Source organism: Cnephaeus nilssonii (assembly GCF_951640355.1).
Source record: "Cnephaeus nilssonii genome assembly, chromosome: 10".
In the NCBI taxonomy this organism is placed as follows: Eukaryota; Metazoa; Chordata; class Mammalia; order Chiroptera; family Vespertilionidae; genus Cnephaeus; species Cnephaeus nilssonii.
Genome location: NC_137081.1, coordinates 20,000,739 through 20,028,080, shown reverse-complemented (window position 1 = coordinate 20,028,080; position 27,342 = coordinate 20,000,739). Strand labels below are relative to the sequence as shown.

Sequence of the window (27,342 nt, the reverse complement as noted above, 5' to 3'; positions counted from 1 at the left end):
CAAATATGCTTCCATCCTCTGAATTCTACATATTTTAACTCAGTTCAGATGTTACTTATTGAAAAGGGCTTTCCTAGAGCTCTGGCATCTTAACCTTCCCACTTCTCTCCTAACTGCTGCCCAGTTGTAAGCATTAATTACCACCTTATTCTAAACACTTCCACAACTTTGAATACCTTTGTAGCATTTATTATTTTATACCTTCTATTATGCTTATGTAAACATTTATAGTACTAGACCCTTGAGAATGCAATTCCAATTTATTTTTGTGTCCCCCACATCTCCCAACACAATGCCTTGCCTATGATTAGTGTTCAGTAAATATTTTTTGAATGCTTAAATGGAGACTCATTGATTTAACATTTTCTTTATTGTGGCTTTTACTCTTGGGGCTCACAACCGCTATTTCATCAGCAGCACAAGGAGGCTCTAACTCAGTGAAGTGCTTTTCAGGATTTACATTATATTTAAAAGAGAACTCTCAAGCCTTTCAGTCTTTCTGAAGACAGTCCTGTGGTTGCTTCCCATCCTTAGCAGCTTTCTGTTTCTAGAAATCCTGATTTCAGTGGGAGGATCGGGAAAGACAGTCTTCTTATGGATAGTACCCCTTCCTATGACTCTGAATACATACTTCATATGGCTTTTCTATCTCCTGTCCCAATTTACTTGCATGCCACACTTGGAGCTAGCATTTTACCAGCACAAAAACAGATAGTTGACTTTAGGTAAAACAGATATTCCGTCATGTATGAGAGCCCGCACATGTATGTGTCTAACTTGAAGGGGAGAAATATGGTAGCTTCACTAAACAAAAAGGCCATTCATTCATTCACTCACTCAATCAGCATTCATTTTCTTGGTCACCCACCAGACTTTACCTGTAGGTGCTATATGATGTGCTGATGATTCAAATACAAATACTGGTTCCTGCCTTTGAGGAGCTCTGAGTCTTGTAAAGGGCAATTAATGTATGGTGAGACCATTATTATACAGTGAGATTTGCACAACAACAGAGGCAGGCACAGGGTGATGTGGAGCCCAGAGAATTTGTTTTGAGAACAGACGGATTTTTTTTAAACAAAGAAATTCTTTTTGCAGCACAGTAGTCATGTGTGGATACCAATAATATGCACATTATTTTGTACTTATTAATAGCATTAGCATCATCTTCAAATCCCCCACTCTGGGCCAGGTCTCCACTGCCTTGGTGGGCACTGAAGTATGATTCAAACAAGCAGCCACATGGGCTTAACCAAGACCTAGACTTAGGTCCTTGCTCCTGAGAGCTTGTAAGAATGAATCATTCAAGGAGATGGCAGCAAAGGGGGGTAATTTTCTCTTGATTCATAGGACTGAACTTCATGCCAATGATATTTTGGTGCAGAGATTTTGAATGCTATTCTGTCTATGGCTCCACCATTTCTAAGGACATTGCTACAGCTGTATGGATGACTCATTGGGATAGCTTGTGCATGTCTATGACCCTGGAGGTGTGTGTGTGTGTGTGTGTGTGTGAGAGAGAGAGAGAGAGAGAGAGAGAGGCCTTTGAGGAGAGGCAAGAAAGCAATGCTGCAAACATTGAGCATTTGTACAGGCCACTTTAAGTTTTCTTTTTCTTGCTCATCACATTTGGGGACTAATTTTCTTTTATTTTTTATTTATTTTATTTTATTTTTTAAAAATTTCTTTATTGATTAAGGTATCACATATTTGTCCTCATCCCCCCATTCCCATACCACACCCCTCCCCACACATGCCCCCACCCCCCTGTTGTCCTTAACCGCTGGTTAGGCTCATATGCTTGCACACAAGTCCTTTGGTTGATCTCTCCCCTTTACCCCCACCCTCCCCTACCCTCCCTCTGAGGTCCGACAGTCTGATCCATGCCTCCTTGTTTCTGGGTCTGTTCTTGTTCATCAGTCTATGTTGTTCATTATTTTGGGGACTAATTTTCTACTTTTCTGCTCACTAGGAACTTTTTGAGGAGAATGGAGTAGGGTGACATGAGTCAGATAAAGAATAGGAAAAGAAATTTCAAATCCATTTCAAATTACCTTTTGTCAGTGGCTCAGCGAAAGGCTGGAGATGCTGGTTAAGATGAGGCTGTAACATTACTTTAGATTCTTATGCTCCACAATTGAAAGAGGTCTATGGCTTGGAGTAATTAATGATGACTCTGGTGATAGAGGTGGTGGTAATAATCCATTCAACAAATATGTATTGAGCAACTACTACATGCCATCACTGACCTAGACACATGGGATCGAAATGGACCCCCTTTAATAAAACTCTGTCATTGGAGCTTAAATTCTAGAAGAAACTGGCAAAAATGGTGCTAGAATTCTCCTTCTTGTTTGAAGTATTTCCTTCTCATAAGTTCCTAGTCATGAAGGGCTTGTTCTCCATTAAGTGCCAGTATCGGCTCGAGATTCATAAAACTTTATCTCTTCCAAAGCTTGAAGATTGTTATCTGCTTAAAATGTTTATATGAGCAGAGCAATGGACTCTGGTTCAGATGTAGAAGTCTGTGTATGTGCGTTGAGGGGTGGGTGTGGGCAGTGATAGTGTACAGTGGGAAGAAATTCTACAACCCTACTCTCCACTGATACTTTCCAGCTGGGGGAAAATACACCTTAATACCCGAATTGCTCCCCTCCAGCCCACTTGCCTTTCCCCCCTCTGCCTCCACTTCGCTCCCTCCTCCCTTCCTTTCTAAATCCCTCCCTCTCCTCCTTCCTTCCCTTTCCTTTGGTCCCTCCCCACCCCCTTCCCTCGCTCAGTTCTTCTCTCCTCTGGCTCCCTTTCTCTCTAGCCTCTTTCCCTCTCATCCTCTTTCCCTCCTCCATCCCTCCGCGTCTGCGCCAGGCCCCCACCTGCAGGGCACGCGGGGGTCTGGGTGGGAGCTGTCCACTCGCCTGGGGTGCTGAATGCAGCAGCGGCGGCGGCGGCGGCGGCGGCGGCGGCGGCAGAGATAACTGGGAGGTTTCTTCGCTCCACGAACATTGTTTCTAGTCCTCAGACAGTCAACTCACAGCCCACGCCACCTCTCCTCCAGCACCACCCCTTTGGGACCTGAGCCAAGGGGGCAGCGGTCGAGGCGGCGGGTGCTGAGCAACGGCGGAAGACGAGACAACACCTGGCAGCAGCCTGGAATCTGATTTGCTTCCTCTCCCCTGTTAGAAGAGAGATATATTTATATACGGTTTTGGGGAGTCGCGAGAACCAAGCCGGAGCCAAGTGCGGACTACATCCCACCTGGGCCACACTGCTTCGATTCCCTCTCCCCACCTTCAACCGGCACCGCAAACCAGCCTTACCTCGTTGCATCTGCGGAGAGAGGTAGCAACAGCGAGCCCAGCCAGCCAGAGGCGGTGGCGAGAAGGGAGTGGCGGCGTGGGGGCTGGGGGCGAAGAGAGCCGGAGAGGCCGCCCTTGGTGGGGGGTAGCGGGGGCAGAGCTGCGGTGAGGACCCCGCAGCCGCCCTCCTTCGCTCCCACCCCTCCAGGAGCACTCTTTCCGATTATTTGAGAACCGAATCATTGCTCTTCCACTAGTACCATCTCATTTTTTATTACCTCCCTTCTCCACTCCTCAGCCTCCCCCACCCTACGCCGGCCTCGCCTCTGGTTGCATGGCAGCGCTGCCCCGGCGCGGGGGCTCAGGGCCAGCCCCCCGGGAAGGAGGAGGATCATGAAGCCTGGAGTCGCAGCCACGCCGGACCGCGAGCGGCAGCCAGAGGAGCCCCCGCCCCGGAGACACCCAGACGCCGACCAGCAGTCGCCACCGCCTTCGCAGCAGCCTCGCCGGCCGCGGGCAGACCCAGAGCCAGACCAGGACGACGACCACCGTCCAGCGGAGGACGAGGAGGAGAACGCGAGGCCACGCACCCGCCCGGACCTGCCCTTCTCCAGGCCCTCGCCCCTCGCCGGAAGGGACCTTTGATGGAGCCCAGGGGAGGGGTCCGAGGATTTACAGACTGTCGCAGGGTGGGCTAAAGGCTGAGGTCATGTAACTACTTCCTTCTGTCCCTTTCTACACGCCCTTCTTCTCTACCCGCTTTCTCGGCTCCACTGCCTCCCGCCCCCACCCCCCCTTCCTCCTTACACACCCTTCTTCCAGGAAGAAGGCGCTTTGCAAGGGTTAAAACATCTTTTCTTTTCCCCCTTTCTTTCCCCTTTCTCGGTTCCTTATTTCCCCACCTTTATTCTCCCGATTAGCTTTCCCTTGTTTGTGCAGCCCTTCGGCTGCAGCGGCAAAGCACAAGACCCTTGGCCAAGTTCACCTGTAATCCCTTCCCCCCATCCAACTGCTCTCTTAAAGCAACACCGGTGCTTCTGGGGTTAATTGCCCCAGTTTTCTGCCCAAGAGAATTAAAACTTGTCCCAACCCCCTCTCCTTCCTACCTTACCTCCCCCCCACCTCCAGATCCCCCCTCCCACAACCAATTTCTGGCTACCTGAGGAAACAATATTTTCCCTCTCACACATGCAGTCTTCAATTCTTCATTGAGCTAGTTTGCCCTAATCCCAGCTCAGTCCACTCCAAATTTGATTTATAATCTTCCCCACCTTTTTATATACAAGAAGAAAGGTTGCCCGTTGTCTATGAATTTGAGAACAACCCAATAATCCTCTCCTGGGGAACTTTCTAACAATTAGACCTACATCTCAAGGCCCTAACAGACTATCCCCAACATTTTTTTTTATCCCCCTCCCTCTACCAGTGCCCCCAGGTCAAAGGCAGAAAGGAGGCACCCTGAGCAAAGCCTAAGGTTGGGGTGAGGTGGGGTCGAGGCAAGAGAAGCTTTTATTGTTGGGCTTTCCAGGTAAAGTTCAGAATCAGTGACTCGCAGTCTTCAGTCCCGGGGGTAATTTATTTGCTACTTGGAGGAACCAGTGAGAAAGCAGACTCCCGCATAACACAGATACTCTGTGGACCCCTCAAAACCATCCTATCTTCTACAAAGACTTCAGCTGCCCCTCCCGGGCTCTCCGCTTCCACTGGGCACATGCTGATGCCCCTGAGTGGGCTGCTTTGGTGGTGGTGGTGCTGCTACTGCTGTGCCTGGTACCGCTTTGGACTGTGCACCCCAGCTCCCCAGATGTTGCGCCACCAGGGTCTCCTCAAGTGCCGCTGCCGCATGCTCTTCAATGACCTGAAGGTTTTCCTACTTCGGCGCCCCCCTCCAGCACCCCTGCCCATGCACGGAGACCCCCAGCCCCCAGGTTTGACCGCCAACAACAATACCCTTCCGGCTCTGGGTGCCGGAGGGTGGGCAGGCTGGAGGGGCCCTCGAGAAGGGGTGGGCAGGGAGACCCCTCCTCTGCCACCTCCACCACCTTTGCCACCTTCTTCTCTGGAAGATGACTGGGGTGTCTCAGCCACAGAGCCACCTGCCTCACTGCTCAGCAGTGCCTCCTCAGATGACTTCTGTAAGGGGAAGGCTGAGGACCGCTACTCACTGGGCAGCAGCCTGGACAGTGGCATGAGGACCCCGCTGTGCCGAATCTGCTTTCAGGGGCCAGAACAGGTAAGGCCATTTCCTCCTTTTCCTGCTTCCTTGTAGTGTCTCCAGATCTCGCAGATTGCTACTTGCCTGCTTGCTCTGGGGAACCATTATGTTGTGTCTAATGTGAGGACTGTAAGTTTTAAGCCTCTCAGTGATGTTCCTTTTGGTTAAGTTTGCCCCAAGAGGGTCTGGTTCCTGGTGGAGCCTGTTTGGTGGCTCGGTTGTATCCCAGTGTTTGCATATTCCTTCCAAAGCTAGTATCTTCAGTTCCATGTGAAAATTCCATAAGTGTCCTCAAAATAGAAGATCCAGAAGTCAGGAGCAATGAAATGAAGGAACTTGGTGGTCCATTCACACTTGTTGTGAAGATGTCCTTTTGTTTGATTTATTGTGAGTGGCATTTTCCCCAGCTCGTCTTCAGTCCCAGATTCAAACTTCTTCCCTCCATGAAAGTGAGCAGAGATCTTGTCCACCTTCCCTATTCTTATAGACTGAAATCCAACGAGCCTGTGCCTGTTCCTTCATGTAGAGACTGTTCCCTCCCATATTACATTGTCTTCTCAGCAATGTGTTTTAATCACTGCAGAGGAAATGGAGAAGGATTCTAGGTCTAAGGAGACTACAGTTTGCTAAGACACTTCTTGGCAGACTTGTGTTTCCTAGGTTGAAAGCAGGTAGGTAAGTGGGGTGAGAGTGAATTTAAGGGAAACAGAGAAACTAATAGAGAACCTTGTTATATCGATTCCCCTTCTCAGGCCTGAAACACATCAACCTAGATTGTCCCTTCCACTCTCCCCATCCAGGATAGAGGATGGCAAGTACCTCACAGACCAGAGTCTTCCTGAGTCTGAGAGTTCTCACTACCCCATTCATTCAGATTTTCACAGACATACTTACCCCACCCCTTTGAGCTACACTTTCAATCTAGTGTCTGCAGTGCTGTATAGCATGTTCACATTCTTCCAGAGTCATATTGTGGCAACTCTTTCCACAGAATCCCAGATCTGAACATCAGATCTAGTTAGTCATTCTGGGAAAAGAATACTCACTTGGGCCCTGGGCAGGGTTATGTTATCACATTAGCCACTTCTTTGTGGTTTTCCTGGAAGTGGAGGGAAGACTTCTAGGTGCTCTCTGAAAAAATGGCCATGCTGGTGTCCCGAGTAGTCCTGGTTCTTGTTGGGAGCTTGCTCTGTAAGAGGCAGGCTTGGCTGACATTTTCATTCATTTATTTCTGCTCTGAGTGGGGAAAGCACTTCATGGACAGATGATGACTGAGGCCACACCCTGGGCATTATGAAGGAAGGTGATGTAGATATCCGGATGAATACATATCTCTGAGAGTTTGAGGGCTGGATTCCTTCTTCTTGTGATGAGGATTGCCTGAAGTCCCAAATAAAGTACTGCCCAGAGTTGAGGACTTCGGTTAGGGGAGAAGGTCCAGGGTCCCTGCTCCATGCCCTTATTCCAGCCCTCCGCGTCACCTCCAGTGCTGGGTCTCCAGCAGAGACACAAGGCAGAGTGGCTTGGCTGAGAGCAAGAGGGAACCTCACTTTGGGGACCACTTGGTTAGGATCTTGCCCCAATCAAGAGCCTCATCCATTCCCAAACAAGGAATTACTTAGTTTCTTAAGTTCTTAAGCTATTTCTTCTCCTATATGGGCTGGCTCAGGGCTGCATGTCACAGGGGCTGCTGGGAGTACTTTAGTACATAGAGAACAGCATGACTTGGAGCCTATTTTGATGGGTGTGTGCAGTCCAAATAGCTTTATGTCACTGGATTCCTTTTCCACTTCTGTGATTTCAAGCCACGTTTTTCTGCTCACCCTCCTTTTATCATATTTGTTGAGAAGACCCAGGAGATAATGAGCATGAAAATGCCTTGGAAGGGATTAATTAATAATTGCATATATTATGATCATGAAAAAGCAGTATTTTGTTGAGAAAAGAAAAAGAATGACATCATTAAGCATATTGTGAAACACTTCGTGTGCTACAGGGTTGGGTCAGAGATTAAAAGATTTTCTTTCTCGCTTATTATTCTCATGAAGAAAGCATTGACTAAAAAAGCTAACAACACTGAGAGAGGAATGGGCTCTGTTATTATGTGGGAGAAATAGGATATTGTGACAGCATTAAGACTGGATCAAATCAAGTATTTCCTGTATATTATCATTACATTTTGAGGTTTGCTTTATCTGTGCAGGAGCTAGGAGATTATAATGAGAACGTGTTATAGAAGTATTAAAAGCAATGTAGCTTAGATGTGGGGAACGCATTTCCCCACTTTTTCTTCATTTTCCCCCACAGCATTTCAATAAGGAAGGGAGACAAAAGAGGGAGGAGATAGGAAAAACTTTCTAGAGAAGGGAGAGGGAGAGTGGGGGTGGAGAGAGAAGCTGAGATTTCAGTATCTTAGTTTCTTTCTGCTCAGGAAGAGAGCTGTCCAGCAGTTGTCCACATGTGACCCTGAAAGGCGTGCAGACAGACTGTAATCTCAGGGCTGAATGTCTTGGTCTTTTCCCTGCAGTCAAACAAAGGGACCAAACTGCTCCCCAGTCATCTGCCACTACTACAAGGGCTAAAAGACTGCCAAACACGAAGATATGGTCTCTTCCTGCCAATATATGTGGTGAGGGACAACTGAAAGATCCAGCTAGTGTCACATATTTATATAGGATTTCGCACCAGTCATTCATAAATGCATTTAATACACATGAACTCAGCATTTACAGTGTGCCAGATGCTGTTCTAGGCACTGAGTATCCAGGAATAGACAAAACAGTTGAGATCTCTGCTCTCTTAAATTTGACAGTCTAGTGGAGATACAGAAATTGACAAATAAACTACTAGATAAATCAAGTGATTTCAGATGGTGTTGACTGCCTTGATAAAAGTAAAACAGGAAAATGAGTTAGATAAGAATGAAAGAGAGGGGGGGCTTGGGAAAGATGCAGCTACATTAGATACAGTGATCAGGAACAGCCTTCCTATGAAGGTGCCCTCTGAGGTAACACCTACGTGGTGAGGAGGACCCCCTGATGCATAGGTCTGGGGAAAATCATTTCAGGGGCGGGGAACAGCAGGTGCAAAGGCCTCAGTGTGAACAAGCTGAGCACGTTTGAGAAACAGGAGGAGGGCGATGAGCAGGTGTGAACAAATGCTTTGAGAGACAACTTGGCTTCACCCTAGAAAGCTGACCAAGTACCCACTCTCCTCCTCTCAGCCATCCATTCAGGTTGGATCAGGGTCAAGGTCCATAAGAGTGTGAGACAAGAGCCCAATCATCAATCCTTTACTCTCCATTTCTAGTTCACTTTGAGGGACAGTGAACCCTGGTGGGTTAGCGGAGGTCTCTGAAGCCAGATGGTCCTAGTTCAAGGTCTGAACAAATTGTATAGCCTCTCTGTGCCTTGGGTCCTCATTTTTAAAGTTGGAATAATGATGATAGCCCCCAATTTATAAGGTCATTCTGAGCATCAGTGCTGTCACAATGTGTTGTTGTTGTCTCAAATGCAAGAGAATGCTCCCCCTGCCTCGTTTAAAAGAAAAAATGTGCCCTGGCTCCCAGTCTGGCAGGAGGAGAGCTATGGTTGTGGTCTGGCTGTGTTAGTGGGTTGTTTTCTTGTGCACTCACAATGGTCTAGGCACAGTGCTGCTCCTCTCCTTCCACAATAAAAAATATTAAGTGCCCACCTATGCCTGCTGCTCTGTGAGCAAAGTGTAAAGACACATGACCCATGTGGTCCTGGCCTCTGGGAGTTGCACAATCTAACCCAGACATCACGGAGGCTGATAGAGATCAAGAACACACAGACAGCAAGTCGAAGTGAATTGCAGTAATATCGGCTACAAGAAAGGGATGTATGTTTAAAGGCAGCTAGTGTGTGGGGTGCCTATGCAAAGAGGCAAGTGGGAGAATTTGCTACTTTTTCTCTAATTAGTCAGAGAAGGCTTTTTCAGTGTGGATGCTGGATACCAAATGAGATGAAATAGACTTAGACTAAGTTTAGAAAGCTAGAAGCAGCCTGGCTATGTTGCTCAGTGGTTTAGTGTTGACCCATGCACCAAGAGGTCACCAGTTCAATTCCCAGTAGGTTCAGTCCCTTTGTTTGGTCTCATGCCTGAAGGATGTACAGGAGGCAGTGGATTGATGTTGATATTTCTCTCTCATTAGTGTTTCTATATCTCTCCCTCTCTCTTCCTCTCTCTAAATTAAAAAAAAACATATTAAAAAAGAAAGAAAGCTAGAAGCATAAGAGATGTGAGACACATGGGTATCTCAACAAAGAGGTAAAACCGGCTCCTAGGCTGGGCTAGCAGTGGAGCACTTTGACGTGGATACAGAAATAAAACCCATCATGGTAGTTAGTGGTGGTGGCAGGACACCTGTAATGGAAATCAGAAAATGAGTCTGAAAGAGATTAATAGGCTTCATCTACCTCTTCCTCTTCCTCTTCCTCTTCCTCTTCCTGGGGTTGGCCGCTCTGGAGCTCTGCATTCAGAAAGGGCAAGAGTAGTGTGGAATATTCTAGTCAGTGTTTGGGGTTCTTGGGGAATAAGAGAAGGGCTTTGGAGGCCCCAAGATGCAATGAGAACCCTGGAAATGGAGATCAAGTCGAGCATTTTAGAAGAGAGCCAAATGGTGCATTATTTTCTTAGCATTATGGTTCACGTTTGCATTTCTGTGTGTGATTATTTAATTCATATCTGTCTCCACAAATAACAGACCCATCCCTAACATTCATGGACCCTCAGGTAAGAGTATAGATAGAGGCTCACATGGCATAGGCCAATATATTTAAACATCATAAACCCAGAAAACTAAATGCATCTTATCCTCTTATCCTGACAAATATACCTGCAAAACATTCTGGAAAACAACTGTTAGATTTCTCTTAATTCTGTGCCAGCCAAGTGGGGATATCTGGCCCTTAGACTATAGGCCACTCTGACTCTCTTCCCACTGCTGGCTCCATGATGAGCCTTGGACACATGCATGTGGACACTCCAGCTGGTCATCCAAGCATGCCACCACCAGACAGCTGCCTGTTGATGCTCTCCTGTTTAACTGAAGAAAAGAAGCCTGAAGGTTCTGGGAGCAAACTGAGGACAGAAATTCCAGGGTCCCAGGTAATCAGAGCATGTTCTAGAAGAGGGGCCTGACTCCCTGACCCTGCAGACTCCTGACCCTCTGGGAAGGGTGCAGCTGAAGAAGGGCCAAAGTGGGGTCCTGGGTTTAAGGAAGGCAATGCAGAGGGACTCAGATACCTGGAAATAGCAACTTGTGTATTTACTCATCATTGGGTCATCAGCTCCCAATCCAGTGGCTGGCACTTGCTTTATACTCTAAAATATTTGTTGAATGAATGAGCCTCTAGAGCTTATCCAATAGGCAGCTCCACAGGTAGGGGATCTGGGGAGAAGAGAGTACAAGGGAGAGAAGTATTCACTGGAATTAAATGCTGAAAGTGTGCTGTATAGAAGAGGGGGCAGATCTGCTCTGTGGGATCACAGAAGGAATTGCCTTGGCCAGTGATAGAATCTCCAGAGACACTAACTTGGGCTTTGATATTAGAAAGCACTTTTTACCAAGGCTGTCCCAAGAGAGTACAGGCTGCTTTAGAGGGGGATTCAAATGGGTGACTGGGACTAGTGACCATCAAGATCCCTTCTGAGCTTGAGAGCTGGGTTCATTACAATGACATTGCTTGATGGTCTAGAGCACTGGTCGGCAAACTCATTAGTCATCAGAGCCAAATATCAACAGTACAACAATTGAAATTTCTTTTGAGAGCCAAATTTTTTAAACTTAAACTATATAGGTAGGTACATTGTTATTAACTTAATTAACTTAGGGTACTCCTAAGCTAGCCTTTGCTAAAAACTCAAGGGGCCAAAGAGCCGCATGTGGCTCACGAGCCACAGTTTGCTGACCACTGGTCTAGAGATATTTTTAATTCAAGCAGAAAGAGATGAGCCTGCACCCCTTTCCAATTTAAGGGGTCATGTTATCCCAGTGTATACAGTACATGGCATGTGTAAATATATCTTCAGCAAAGATCTCAAAGAATAGTCTCCATCCTACAGTTCAAGAAATCCCAATTTGTTGGCAATCACGTGATTGCTGCAATCACGAATTGACACCATGCACATACCATACTAGGAGAGCTAGCATTTCATGAACAATAGGCAACAGTTACCATCATGGACCTAAGGATGCAGAACCAGAAAAGGGGAAGCCCAGTTACCCCCCACCCCCAGAGTCATAAGTGGGCTATTTTCACTTTCCCATCTGGGTTTTTCCATTGTATTTTTTCAGTGCCAACTTTAGCCAGTCCTGGTCCTATTTAATCTGGAAGCTCCAAGGACCCTTTCCTCGCTCAGGATTCTCACCAGTGCTCTAAGTCTTTATTGGGAATGCTCAAACTCCACCATTGGGTCCCTGGCTATTTCCCAGATTTAGCTGTCTATTACTTACATGCACACACAAACACACAAATAAAGCATTGAGTGCATCTGTCTCTCTTCCACAGGCGAATTAGGGATTGGAGTAGGAGAGACACCTGGTGTCTTGACAGTTGTGGAATGATTCTCACCTCAGTTGTCAGTAGATCCTCTAAAAGTGTGCACTTAGGGGTAATCCTTCTTCACTTGCCAGCCTGCATCTCCTTGTGGTGGGCTGGCTAATTTATTGGGGATGGCTTCTAGCTGAGTGCCCCATACAGAGTTACTTAATAAAGCTGGTAGGGCAGGAGGGAAATATGCATTTCAAAACAGCCTTGGAGAAGAAAGGAGAGATACTGGAAATTCTCTCTCTCTGTCTCTCTCTTTTTCTCCCTTCTCTCTTTTCCAGTTGGTATGTTGGAGAAGCCCAGTTGTGGCCTGTGAGTTGGGGGAGGGAGAGTAGTTCGAGGGGGAGAGGATACTAGAAGAAGTGTGGGAATGAGAGAGCTGCTTCTTATTTGCTGGAAAGGAAGCCAAGTTGGAAGGGAGCCCGGATGTAAAGGAGCTGGCCAGTGGATACTGTGGGGCCTGAGCTGCATACCATCCCCCTCTGAGATGTATAATATGTAAGCTAGAGTCTACATGTGCAATTATGTTTAGTACACATGTGATACCTCCCTCTGCATATGTGAAAAGTAAAAGTGGGTGCACATGGAATTGGCTGCCGCGTGAAAAAATATGCAAAATTGAATAAGTTACAATTTGAGTTTCAGGTAGATGAAAACTGTCAGAAAAAATGGGGGATCTGCAAATATGAGCTCTGTTCCACTCCACGTGATCTAAGCCCACAAGGGGGACTCATGGGCCCCAGTCCTGGACCCAGCTCATGGCTCCATGAGGATTTCTCCTGGACCCATGCTCAGAGGTGTTGAGGAGGACAGATCAAATCAGTTTTCTTCTCTATGGAAAGGTTCCTTTGGATGTGGTTGAAGGAAAAAAAAAGAAGAAAAAAAAGAAAATCAACATCAGTTTCTCCAAAAGAAGCCTCTTGAAGCCACCGTTGCAGCTAACATAGGGCTCTACATACAGGAGGGCTCAGTACTTATTGATCCCTTCCTCTCCCTCCTGCCACATGTTCATTCCAGACTAGTAGTGCTGTATTTGGTCCCTAGTGTACACATGGCGGAAGGTACATTTGTGTGTGTGCACACGTGTGTGTGCGTGAATAAATTAAAGTGCCAGGTGTAGGGGGCACAATGATAGTGGAAGGTACATTTGTGTGTGTGCACACACATATGTGTGTGTGTGTGTGTGTGTGTGTATAAATTAAAGTGCCAGGTGTAGGGGGCACAATGATAGTGACCATTATCCTGGCTGGAGACCACTTGGCCAGCAGCATAGCTTTTCTCATTCTATTGCCTGGTAATGGGAAGAACAGAGGCTTTGAAGTCAGAAAGACATGGATTTAAATCCCAATTGGGGCCCTTCCCAACTGGGTGATCTCAGGCAACTTATTTAACTTCCCTGGACCTAGATTTCCTTGTTTACAAAACAGGAATAAAATTCTGAGCTTGAACACTTGTCCTAAGGCATGGACATGATTTATGAAAGTTTGAGGCACAGAGCAGCTGTTCATTAAATGGGAGTGATATTTACCCCATTCTGTAAGTGTGGTTCAGAGGCTGCAGTGGGGCCCCTAGATCACACTGCTGCCTTTCCTACTCCCCTCTCTTATGAAAGCATTAAAAAAAATCAGATGCTGTAAGGCTGTGCTTCGACCACAGCAAGCCCCAGGCTGTGTTTGTGCCTGACATCAGGGATGCACATTCAGAGCCAGTGTCTCTGTTCAGCAGACTGTTGCCTCTGTACTAATGACTCATTGGAGCCTGCCTGGGTCCCTCATTCCCAACATATTTGTCTTTATCCATCCCCAGCACCACCACATTCCTGACAGATCTTTATTAAACAGCACTCTCTTCTGGGTATGAACTGTTCAGAAAGACATTTTCCTGGGCTTTGAGTTCCTAGGGGCAGTAGCAGACCATGCACCCAGAGGAACATGTAGGGGAAGTGGCAGAAAAACACACACTGCTTGCTCAAAATGTGACAGCAAGATGTTTGCATTCAGGTTCATCCCTAGACTAGTGTTTTGGAAAGTCTGGGATGGGATGGCTACCCCAGACAGACGTGATGTTAAATAACATTGATCATCAAGTGAGAACATTGTTCTTTTCAGTTTGTTCTCATGCCTTATGATTATGTCCAGGATTTAAAAAAAATATCATTGGAGTGGTAATATGTCTTTAACATCTTTCTAACACTTGTCAGCCTCCTTTGTAAACAAAGAGAGCAGGCGTCAGGCTTGGAGCCTTGGGTGCACAGTAATATCTAGCTGGAATCTGTTAATCTTGTTTTGTTTGTATTTGCGTGTGTCTGTTCTTTTCAAAAAATTAATAGGCTTTACTTCTTAAAAAAAAAGCAGTTTTAGGTTCAAAGCGAAACTGAGCTGAAAGTATAGAGTTTCCATATACTCACCTGCCCCCCAGTCCTCCCACCTCCTCCCCAACCATCAACATCCCGCACCAGAGTGGTGCATTTGGTACAGTTGATGAACCAACATTGACACATTATCACCCAAAGTCCATAGTTTACTTTGGGGTTCACTCTTGGTGTTGTGTATTCTAAGGGTTCAGATAAATGCATCATGGCATGGATCAAACATTATAGTATCAGACAGAGTAGTGTCACTGCCCTAAAAACCCATCCATTCATCCCTCTGCTCCGACCTGGAACTCTTGGCAATACAGCCTGGCCTTTTCCAGACTGACATGTAGTTGGAATCATACAGTTTATAGCCTTTTCAGATTGGCTTCTTTCACATAGTAGTATGCATTTACAGTTCTCCCATGTCTTTTCATGTCTCTATAGCACATTTCTTTTTAGCTCTGAATAATATTCTATGATATGGATGTACCACAGCTTGTCTATTTTTTCTTTGGTAAATGATACCAGTTTTTTTTATTTATGGTAGTGGCAACAAGACTCCTTTATAAATAAATTTATTGAAGCAAAAATATGAGATACTTAGGGAAAAATGTTAAGTCTAGAGAAAATAATAGTATAGATGCCCCATGAATACATTGAAAAGTAGAAGCCACTGAAGTTTGTGTAACACTGACCTGGGCTGCACACTTTACAATAACAGTTCGGAAACATCTATGGGCACCAAGAAGTGCCCAGGAAGAGGGAAGATGCACAGTCCTAGGCCTCTGTCTCAGGGGTTGCCCCAGAATCTGCATTTTTAATTCAATTTGAAAATTCCAAAGTAGGTGATCACTTCAGATACACTGTGTATGAGGCAGGAAATTGTGGAGGCAGCTAAATGGAGAGAAGAAATCCCTCCACCAGCCCTGAGGTCCCCAGACATTACAAGGAACAGGGGTGTGGGCACTGGAGGAGGGGAGCACAGGACCATGTGACTAGGAAAGAAGTGACATGTCACTCAGGACTGAGGCAGGACAAGATGCCTCTTTCACCTCTTTGTCCTGCCTCAGTGATCTGAGAGCTACAAGTTTCAGATGGGATAGCCACAAGAAGGGAAAGTCTAAACCCCATGGCACTGTAACAGGGGAGTTGCACCCTTTACCTGTGGTACGTCACTGAGACCTGGGCTTTGTCTGTTGCCCTGCTAATGTTAATTTTCCCAACTAATCCAACCATCAGTTCCCACTCCTGAATTATATTCGGAGGGGATTCTTGAGTGAGTCCCAGAGCAGGCCCACAGATGTTGTACAGCTTGCTCCCTCACAGCTCACTGAGTACAAACAATGAAGTGCTTCAGCTCAGGAATGACATCACTATTGCCTGCAACTTGCAGGACCTAGAAACACAGCTTTGCCTAACAGCAAGAGAGCTGGGGAGTGTCATCCTCTTGGGTGCCTGGACAGAGAGGAAGTTCAGATGTGAGTGAGCTCAACAAGTCTCTCTCTCAACAGTATTAGCATCTCCCTCTTAGGGTTGTTGGGAGAGTTAGATGAGATAACACACTGTGTGACCCACAGGAGGAACTCTGTGAACAGTTTTGTTACTGTTTACTTATTTGTAAAAGGAGGAGGTTGTACTCAGGAATGTCCGGTCCCTTCCTGTGCTGCTGTCCTCTCTTATGCCACAGCAGGTATAGGAGCCATACCTGGGGCTGGGATAAACCCACTCCTTCCTCTGCTGATAGAATAAGCCTCCCTGGAAGAATGGACTTAGAACTGGGCCTTAAAGATGGATCAGGGAAAGAATTTAGAAAATGGGAAATGAAGACTGTTCTAGGCATAGGAACAATGGAAGCAAAGAATCAGAAACGCTTTAGGAGAAAATTAGCACATTGGATAAGAGCATGGGGCTTTCATATCCAAGCAGAACTGCTTTCAAATACCAGTGTGGCTGTGCAGATATGTGACATTGAGCAAGTCACTTACAGAATTCTCATTCCCTCCATTGTAGAATGGGAATGGTTGATAGTAATAGTGTCTGTGGTAGTGAGACTCAAATGATATAATGCATGCAAATGTCTTGGCATAGGCTCTGGCCAGCGTGGCTCAGTTGGTTGGAGCATCATCCCATATAACAAAAGGTTTCGGGTTCGATTCCCAGTCAAGGCACATGCCCAGGTTGTGGGGCTGATCCCTGGTAGGGGCATATTTTTAAAAAAGTCTTGGCATAGTGTGGAATAATAAATTCACAATTGATATTGTTATCTCACCCCACCAGTTTGCTATTGTTTAAACCTTCTTTGAGAATTTCTGCCTCAGTGTGTGTAAAACTGTGGGCTAACTTCAAGAGGAGCCGCCAAGATATCATAGGAGTAGATGAAATTAAATACATCCAAGCATTGCTGGCAATCTAAATAAAAGTTATCTCACAGACATGCATACTACTTTTCAATTGCTTATGGGAGCCATTGTGATGAACAAAATCAAAAGCATCCTTCACTTCAGTGCAGCTACTTGTCAATAAATATCACATTCTCAATCAACAGATACTTTTTAAAAAAGAGCACTTACTTCAGTATGATGAGGAACCTAGATAATTAAATACATTTGTTTTATTTTTATTTTTTTGTTAATCCTCACCCGACAATATTTTCCCATTGATTTTTGAGAGAGTGGAAGGGAAGGAGAGGCAGAGAGAGAGAGAGAAACAACCATGTGAGAGAGACACATTGATTGGTTGCCTTTTACACAAGCCCCAACCAGGGATGGAGACTGCAACCAAGGTATGGGCCCTTGACTGGAATCGAACCCAGGAGCTTACAGTTCGTAGGCCAACACTCTATCCACTGAGCCAATCCGGCTAGGGCTCAATCAACAGATACTTAAACTACAAGTGTAGTCACTTGAGGCTTTGTGAAGCTTTAAACTGAAAGGGATCCAAACTGAGGACAGTCTACAAAACAATTGGCCAGTACTTTCCCAAAGTGTCAAAGTTATGAAGAACAATGGGAGAAATGTCCCAGATTGGAGGCATCTAAGGAGATATGACAACTCAATACAATGTGGCTCTGGATTGGTTCTGAACCAGATAAAGCACATCAGTGGGACAGTTGGTGACACTTGAATTAGGTGTGTAAGTTAGTTGATAGTATCAGATCAATGTGAAGTTCCTGGTTTTGATCGTTGTGCTACAGATGCTAACTGCTGGGAAAATGAAGTGAAGGGGTTGTGGGAACTCTTTGTGTTACTTTTATAATTTTTTAAAATGAATCTGAAATTATTGCAAAATGAAAAGTTAAAAAATAAAAATGGCTTAGATGGGAGCTATTTTCATTGGAAAAATTAGGAATTACTAGTATAGGAAAAATAGCCTGGGTTTGATAGTTACAAAAACTCTGGTTAGAATCCAGGCTCTAGCACTTCCTAGCTGTGTGGCTTTGGGCAAATCAATTAAGTCCTCTGAACCACAGTGGCTTCTATCTGTACCATGAGCGAATACACAGAAATACTTCCTAGAACTGCCATGAGAATTTCAGAAAACAGCACCTACTACAGAGCATGCTCCTGATACCCATTAACTCTCTTTCTGGTCTTGAAATACAAACATACAACGAACTTACAATTTCTTTCTGGTATCTCCTTCCCCCTCTATCTGAGGATGGCAAACAGGCCTCCCACATTCCCCAGGTCTGAGTGTGTGTGCTAAGTGCTTTGAGAGAGACACCTGAGCAGTAAAAAGGCGTGAGTGGGCAGGAAAGTTTCCCCACTCGGGATCTTAAGCCTATAAACAGAGTTAATCATCAGCATAAACAGAGTTGGCCATTATGCAGTGTTCTTTAACACTTTTAACCTCACACCCCAAAGGCGGCTCTCTGGCACACTGAGTGTGGGTTATATATTTTGATTCATCCCATGGTGATCCCTCCAGGAGCCACAGATTTAAGCCTCCATGGAGCCATGTGCTACTTTAGAAAAGCTTCCAGGGCTGGGGCTCTGAGTTCTGCAACATGTTTAGAAAACAGCTGCCCAACCAGGCAGCTGCAGGTGAAGGAGAGCAGGTGTGCCTGAGAGTGCGGAGGTGTCCGCTCCTGTGATGTACGTGTCGGTGGGTGGGAATGAGCGGGTACACGAGGGGGTGAGGGAATGGGCATGTGTCTGCACATGGAATGCAACTATTTACTATAGAAGAAAAGGGCACTCAAGGGTGGGAGTCTGTTCGGCTGTTCCTGCCTTTGCGCATCTTTGTTCCAGAGAGAGCTCAGAGAGTCTAGTCTTTGGAGTCCATGTTGACATATTTGCAATGCTTGCTGTCTTGTTTCTTGCTTCTGACACCCATTAAGTGTTTGCCAGATAAAACAAAATTTGATCCTCCCCACCCCACCCCGCAAAACCAACCAACCAACCAACCAACCCACCCACCCAACAGTGGGCTCTGAAAGAGTATGTGCTATATCTTCAAACGTTCTTCCCCTCCCCTTCATAAAACATAGAATGAGGTTCCTCATGATTTAAAGTAATTGTCAGCCTTTCTATAAATGCAATTCAAGTAAAAAAGTATTTGTTCATTTGATGGCTGCAATTTGCTTCCAAATAAACCAGTTACTATAGATGACACAGGACTGGCCATGTGTATAAACACACTGAAACCGGCTGAGGGCTACATGGTTTGTTCTACTGTTTTCTCTACTTTGATAAGCCTTTGTGTCTACTTGATGCTGCTCCTTCCCAGCCCCTTGCACAGAGGCTGACACATGGAGATTACTTAATGGATTTTCGTTGAATGAAGGAACCAACATTTCTAAGCACTAACTATATGCACAAAAAACACTGTAGCTCCTAACTATATATGTTTATTGGGGGTGTTGAGTGCTAAAGAAGCAGAAGACCTTACTTTGATGGTGTGTATGTATGTATGGTGGTGGTGGTGGTGCGGAGTAAAATCAGTTTTAAATGTTGCTTAATATGGGTTGACCAACCATTCCAGTTTGTCCAGGGGCTGACAAATTTTCCAAGATGTGGGACATCCCGTGCTAAAACGGAGACAGTTCTAGACAAACTTGGACAGTTGGTAACCCACAAGAATGCTCCAATTAGCTACACAGTAAACTGCTACATACAGGACAACACCTCTGACACTCAGTGTCTGCTAGCTGTAAGTGGGGAAGCACTCGGTGATGGATTAGCTGATGGGTGCCTGTTTTTACACTCCAGGAGAAAGCAGCCATCAGCTGTTTGCATCAGGCTGCTTAGAATCAAGGAGGTGTGATCTGTGAAACCCTCCTCTTTGATCTTACACAGGGCAGGAAGGATGGCTTAAGACGTTAGATTTCTAGCCCAGAGCTTCTCCGACTTTTATATGCATACGAACCACTTGGAGTCCTTGTTGAACCGCAGGGTCTGGAATAGAGCCTAAGGTTCTGCATTTCTACAGGCACCCAGGTTCATGGGTGCTTCTGGTCCATAGGCCACACTGAGTAGCAAGGGGCTCAGTAGTTCTCATCCTGAGCTGGCATATTAAAACTATTAAAACATTCTACAGTTGCCCAGCCACAAACCCAGACCAATTAAGCCAGTCTCTAGGGTGGGACCAGGCATCAGTATTTTTAACTCTCCCCATATGATTCCAATGTGCAGACAGGGTTGTGAATCCCAGGGAGAGGAAGGAGAGAAAAATACCGTGTGATGATAAGGGCTGATTGATTGGTCCAGATGGGCTAGGCTGTGCTGTCAAGAGATTTATTGGAAGTGGAATTAGAAATCTAAAAGAAGGAGCTTATTTTGGAAAGCCTAGAGGCAAGATTCTTTTTTAAAAAAATCAGGACATAATGGTTTGTGTCCTTTGGCCATTTAGGTTTAGTAGGGAATCAACAACACATCTTGACCCCTCTGGATGATGGAGCCCAGGGTGCAACTCTGGGGAGGGAAGGGAGCCACTGCTCTGGAAGTAGCTGAGGGAAGAGAGCCTGGGTCTCCAAAACCAGCCAATCACAGCTTTCACAAACCAGGTTATCCAGACTGGCCCTCCAACCATTCAGAATGAACCTTATTTCCTTGCTTATTGATGCTTCCTAGCAGCTGTTCCAAACATTTCCCACTTTCACCAAGTGTCAACCTCATTCTTAGCAGATGACCTTGCCTCTTACTTTACTGAGACTATTGGGGCCAATCATTCACATTCCAGCATCTCCCCACTTCTGCCTGCCATGACTTCCTCTTCACTTCTGCAAATGTCTGTCTTACCTAGTCTTTCCCTTTCTTTCCTATTTGCCTCCTTCCCAAATGACTACACCAGTGCTCTTTGTCCTGGCTCATCCTAGCACCTTTCATCTCCATGGACCTTCACTTCATCCATTGCCACCCGCCTTGTTCACGCCACCTCCCCCAATGACTAAAACTAATCCTTGGGAGGTCCCTGATGACCTAATTTAAAAACAAGCTGCCTTTTAGAAGCCCCAACCCCTCTTGATTCCTCTGCATATGAGACACGCTTGATCTCCCCTCCTTGCATATATGCTTTCCTTATTCAGTTCTGTCCTGTGGATGTCCATATGTGGTGAATACAAAGACTGGCTGCTCAACATCTATTCCATCTGCTTCTGGTGACATCTTGACCAAACTCTGGGCCATTCCCCATTTGGGGGTCATGAAATCAACTGCATGGTTTAGCTACAGCCAGCATTCTCTTTCTCCACCCTCTGCTCTTCCATGAAATAGACTAGAATAGAATAGGAAAAAATTCAGGTATATTACATGTCAGAAGGGTAAGTATTGTAAAATGTGAGTTTTTGCTGCAGATTAAAAAAAAAAAAGTTGAGAAACTTCTGTTCTAGTTTGCCTTTCCATACTGCCAAACTGGGAAGTAAAAAACGACACCTCCCATACTCCTGCAACATATCTAAAACCACAGTAAGACTATCTTCTGAAAACCGAGTCTTTCTCTCAAACTCCCAATATTGATCATGATTTCTCTAGAGTTCCTGTCCCCATCCTGGACCCTTTGTAACTTTTCCCTCTCACTCTGTCCATACCTAATCAGTCACTAGGTCCCACTCTGAGGATTCCAGCATTCAACCCTCCTTACATTTCCCTTGCTTCCTTTGCTGATTTTGCTATTCATACCCAGAATATTACAATAACCTTCTAACAACTCTCCCAATCCCCCAGTCAGTGACAATCTCAAACTGTCATTTATAAGCTAAATGACCTCAGGAATGTTGTTTGACATTTCCAACCTTCAATATCATTATCTGCAAAGTGGGATACTTTTCTCACAAGGCTGTTTTCAGGATTGGTTGAAATATATAAAAAGAATATAAATAAAGCTAGGTAAAAGATATTTAAAGAGGCTGGCACAGGTTAGGAACTCAAATTTAGCTTCTAGCCTCCTAATTCATCAGACACTCTGCTACCAAACCTTCTATGGCTCCTTATTGCCGAATGAATGAAATATTTCAACTCTCATCCCAGTGCCCTATGGGTCCTTCAACTTGGCCACAGCCTTCCACTTAAGCCTTTACTTTCCACAAGTCCCTGTCCTTCTGGACTGTGGGACAACCTGCCATTCCTTCCCCAGACCCACTCGTTCCTGTCTCTTTCTCCTGGGCAGTGTCTTCTGCCTGGCTGGCCCTTCCTCTTATCATTGTCAGCACAATAAGGTCTTGCAGAAGGGGATCACAGGAGCCCACCCACCAGCTGTTGGCCCCACGGGAGACCTGTGGAAGCAGATGTGCTCAGGCCCAGACGCAGCAGACATCAAGGGCAGGGTAACTGTTGCGCATGGTCACCAGCATGCGCCTGGGATTTGGTGCAGAGAGGGAAGGGGCATGGGGACCTTCCAGCAGGCATCTAGAAAATAGGGCCTCAGTCTTCCCAACTCTCCTTGGAGGGTCCCTGACCATGACCCAAATTTGCTCTTTCCTCAGGCTGGAATAAACTCCAGAATCTCTCCAGAACACCTACCCCATTCCTACTTCTACATAGATTCATACCCCTTTCTCACAACTCCATAGCCATCCTAGACCAGTCGCAGCCACTCCACCTCCCTTGCTGGTCCCTCTGCAGGTCTACCTTTCTTAGCCCCTGCCCATCCTTCAATAGGACAGGTGCCAATTAAAGCATCAGAACATAGTTGCATCCAAAGGGGTCTTTTTCCCTCTTGGAGATAGGCAGTTCTGGGTTCAACTGGCCTCCCTCTCGTGTACCAGACAGGTGCCATTGTGAGCTCTGCACCCCACAGAAAACTCATCCTTGCTTTTTTTTTTTCTTCTGTCAAATGGAGGGAATAGTTTAACCTGTCAAGTCCGGCCAGCTTCTGGGATCCTAAGGCTAGAGGGCTCTCAGGCTTGTGTGGGCAAAGATACATGTTCTTTGGCCTGGGCTGGGTATATAATTTTTTTAATTGAAAGAACACACACACACACACACATACACACACACACACTCCAGAACACACTGTTGAAAAATTGTAAGATCCAGAATCATTGGGCCTCTTTCTCCCAAGAGACAACTATGAGCTGTTGCCTCTAATTATGGCAGTTTGCTGAAGTCCCTCCCCAATCCTCTCATGTGATGCTCTGTGTATATGGTTGATATTCAATATTGCTGTAACATTGCAGTTCTTCTGTGCCGGCTTGTGATCAGCTAGCTGCTATCTGGGGCTCTTCCCTTGGGACTCCCCCCTCTCCAAACTCACTGAGACCCAGCCACAATAGGGGGTCTCTGGGACCCCACTACTGGTGTCTGTGCAGGTTCAGCTATCAAATGTTTTGAGAAACAATGATGCCCAGATGTACAGGAGCATGTGCCTGAGTTCACCTCTGAGTCCCCAGTGTTGGGTGCGGGGCCTGGCACAGAGTAGGTGTTTATTGACTGACTGACTAACTCTGCCTTATGTTCTCAAAAATGTTAGTTTCCTCTCCTTCCACTCACCTTCCCCTTCTCTGCAGCTAACAGGAAACTGGCCCACCCTGAATCCTGCCCTTTTACTCAGCTCTCCCTGCACCCTTCAATTCATACCGGAATACGGGGGGGGGGGGGGGGGGGGGAGGAGAGCGTTGGTCTGGGGATATCCCTGGGCCCCAGCATCTCAGTAGCAAGCAGGCCTCTTCCAGCAACCAGTGGCAGAGGAATACAGATGGTGCCTTGTGCCTTGTGGGCAGCCAACATGTAGTCAGGCACAGGAGACCGAGAGACCGTGGGTGTAATCAAAACCATTTGATTTCTCAGACAATAGAAACAAATAGAATAGTAATCTCAGTGAGGACATGGAAGGACCAGCAGGGAGCAGGAAGATTGGAGGAGCTGCAAATGGTATAAATTAATGAAAATGATTCCGCTGGCACATCTCCCTGCCTGCCTGCCTCCTTGGAATGGTCCTAGCAACTGCTTCCTGGGCCCCAGGCTCTTGGGGGGCCTGATGCTTGAAGAGGGTAAAATCTTGGAGATTTGACAGCAGAAGGGAGGTCATTAGTGCTCTGAGAAGCTGAGTGATTCAGGGGAGAGAGAGGGATGAAGAGGAAACTGTGGAGCCCGGATGGAAATGTGCAAATGTCTGATTTGAGAAACCAGGAGGCCTCACTGTGAGTCCTGGGCTGCTCTGCTGGGTGACCGTGGGCAAGTCACCTCACCTCTCTGGGTCTCAGCTTTCATGTCACTGAGTAGACTGGGATAGTGTGGCTTCCGAGTTCCTTCCAGCCCCCATATTTGGTGCCCCCAATACTCTTTTATGCACACCCCATCCTCGTTTCCTCTCTTGAAATGATTTGGGTTCTATATCTCTCTCCTACAGCCAGGAGCTCTACCTGAGGGCCGAGGATAATTTTACTTACCTTTCTGCTCATGGGGTCCTCGGAGCATGGGAAGGCTGGGTCTGCTGGAATGAAGGAATGCAGGTTGGCTAGGATAGGTGTGGGGCAGCCACGTGCGCTCCTTAGGAAGGGAGGGTGGGGATCAGATGGTATCGCTGGCTTTGATGGGATCCAGGTGGGGCTCATTACATTCACTCACGTGGAGACGCAGGCCGGGACGACCCCTCAGCTTCAGCCTCTCCCTAAAGATACTGTCAGCGTGAAGGCGAGGAGGCATCACCTGCCAGTTCCTGGTTGAAACTGAACTGCCAGCCCTTCAAAATAATTTTGAGTTTTATATTCACGTGTCACCCTAGATTAAAACAAACAACACAGATGGAAAAGTGTCCTCCCAGCCCACCCAGAGGCCCCTCATTTTGGCCGTGAAAACAATCAAAGCCTGCTTCCCAGAGCCCAGGCTGTGAAACCCAGCTGGCTCTGTGATGCTGGGGAGCTGGGTCTGAACAGTGGCCCCACCCTCTCCACTTCCTGCTTCCTTTGTTTGGGGCCTGGGGTCTGAGGTGTGGGAAGGAGGGAGGCAGCTCTGGCTGGAAACTGGGCTTCTCCATCCAGGCTACTCTGAAGGAAAGCGGGCAGGTGCTGGGGCGGAGCCGGTGAGCCAGCTGCTGCTGGTATAAGGAGCTGTTGAAGAATCACCCCAGGAGTAGCCCAGAGAGAGGGTGAAAATTAAATGCACAACTCCCCCAGGGCTCCGTGGTCCCCTGTCACCCCAGGAGAATTCTGGGTGATAATGGGGTCCCCTGGAGGGTCTCCATGGGATCCCTCCTGATGCCAGCTTTGTACTGGAGAGACCCCAGCAAAACCCAACACCCCAGTCAGTGCCTGCCCTGTAGTGGGAATAACGAGTGAGCAGATGGATGAATGACCAGGAGGGCAGATGAGGATTTGGAAAGGATTGTAAAACTGCCAGACTCTTGTTAATGCCACCTTCTTTCTTGCTGAAGAAAAACACTTCTCAGCGGAGCAGCTAAGAGAGAAAAGTGTGTCTTAAAGGAGAAAGGTGGGGGAGGGGTGAAAGAATGAATGGATTTTGTGTTTTCACATATTTACTAAGAAATGTGGAAACTGCTTAGCGCCTGCTAATTACAGTCAGAGCAACCTGAATTCCCTGCGATGAGCAAATGCCAAGGGAGCAAGAGCTGGAAGGATGGGTAGATTTTCTGAAGGGGGTCATGGGCTCTTCCCAGTTGCAGTTGGAGGACCAGAGAAAGTGGGCGGGTGGAGATAAGGAACTGAGGCAGGTGCTGAGGAGGACAGGGTCATGTCACATTGCACCTTACATTTCCTGGCATCTTCTCTTGTGTCAGAAGCCAAGCACTTTCTTCTCTCACTGGGAAGGTCTGAGTGACCAGGCCTGTCCTCTTGTACTATAGCTCAGGAACTCCAATAGTGAAGGTCACAGAGTAGTCCAAGGTCACCCTGGTGTTCTTTCTTTGTGCTTGTCTCACCTCTCTTGAAACTTTCTCCCACCTCCCTCCTCTCTGCTGTCCAACCAGGGGACAGCAAAGAAGTAAGGGACATAGGCCCTGGACTCGAACTACCTGAGTCCACCTCTTCCTGCCCCCACTTGCTTGCTGTGCCTTTGGGAAAGTTGCTTTATGTTATGTGCCTCAGCTTCTTTGATTATAAATGGGAGATAAAAATAGCACCCAGTTTATGAGGATTAAATCGATGATCCATTTAAAGATCTTGGCACTTAGTAGGTGCTCAATGGATGTGGTCTACAGGTATATTCAAGGTTGAATGAAATAGTAAATGTGAAAACACTCTGTGAATTCTAAAGCAGAGATAGTAAACTGGCCCATGGGCTACATGCAGGCAGTAGGCATTTTTTTATTTTTTGGTCTGCCGAGTGTTTCTTTGTTTTTTCTTTTCAACCAAGCTAGTGTTAAAAAAATCTTATCCTATATAATAAAACCCTAATATGCAAATCGACCAAACAGCAGAATGACCAGTCTCTATGATGCACACTGACCACCGGGGGCAGATGCTCAACACAGGAGCTGCCCCCTGGTGGTCAGTGCGTTCCCACAGGGGAAGCGCAGCGGTGGTGGCAGGAGCCTCTCTCACCTCCGCAGCAGCACTAAGGACCCCCTCGGCCGACATCCCCCAAGGGGTCCCAGACTGCGAGAGGGAGAAGGCCAGGCTGAGGGACCTCCCACCCCCCAGTGCACAAATGTCATGCACTGGTCCTCTAGTTTTACATAAAAATACAGGTTTCTGCCTTCCCCCCTAGAAAAAAATCCAAAGGTCTGGCAACTGTAGACCTGGCTTCCCACATGTGATGGATGGGCTGGAGCTGAGCAGCGCTCATTCACTGCAGGAACACAAGTCTCAGCTGGGTCACACCTCCCATTCTCAGCACCTCCCCAGTGCACTCACTTCGCCAACTTTGCACATCTCTGTCCATGTCTTCTCAGACTGTGGCCCTTGCATTTTATCCATATTAGTTGTTATTACTCACTTAAAAGTCAGAGACTCACAGGGACCGAGATTTCTAGTGTTAAGTGTTGCTAAGTGCTGAAACAGGTGAGGAGGGAGGTTGTAGAAACACTTTCCTTGGGAACCTAAAAATAACATGGATTTATGCACAGCCTCTCCTGGATGCAGGGGAGGGCAAAAAGACTCCACTAAGTTCCTCCCAGGTTTTAAATTGAGCTGGGGGTGGGGAGGAGCTATTTTAGAATCTGTATGTTGGAGGGAGAAAGGGTGAAGATTTTTCATAGGTAAGTTATATATTGCAGTCTAATTCAACATTTGTGAAACAAAAGAAGTTTCACAACATAGACAACAGAAAAAGAGTGTCACCTTTGTTTATGAGAAAGATGCATGTGCTTGTAAAAATTTACCTCAATTCCCAAAAGCACAAATAAAAACAAAACTTAAACAGGGAGGTGTGGGGTAAACTATAATTCTAACCTGTATCAGGCACTTATACTCTACTAACATGGATTGAGTTATTTTACCCTCACAATACCTTCTACGGTAGTAATAGTGTTATTTGCATTTTGCCAGGTGTTGAAACTGGAGCTCAGGGT

The 27,342-nt window shown here is 46.4% G+C and overlaps 1 protein-coding gene across 1 annotated transcript in view; it reads left to right on the top strand.

The window, feature by feature from the left end:
• Positions 1–5,007: 5,007 nt before the first annotated feature.
• MARCHF4 (membrane associated ring-CH-type finger 4) overlaps positions 5,008–27,342 on the top strand; it is a gene marked incomplete at both ends in the record, with an annotated part of 70,463 nt that continues 48,128 nt past the window's right edge. The window contains one exon of the mRNA XM_079783068.1: positions 5,008–5,529. Within this exon, the coding sequence (XP_079639194.1) occupies positions 5,008–5,529 (522 nt within the window). The remainder of the gene's footprint in view (positions 5,530–27,342) is intronic.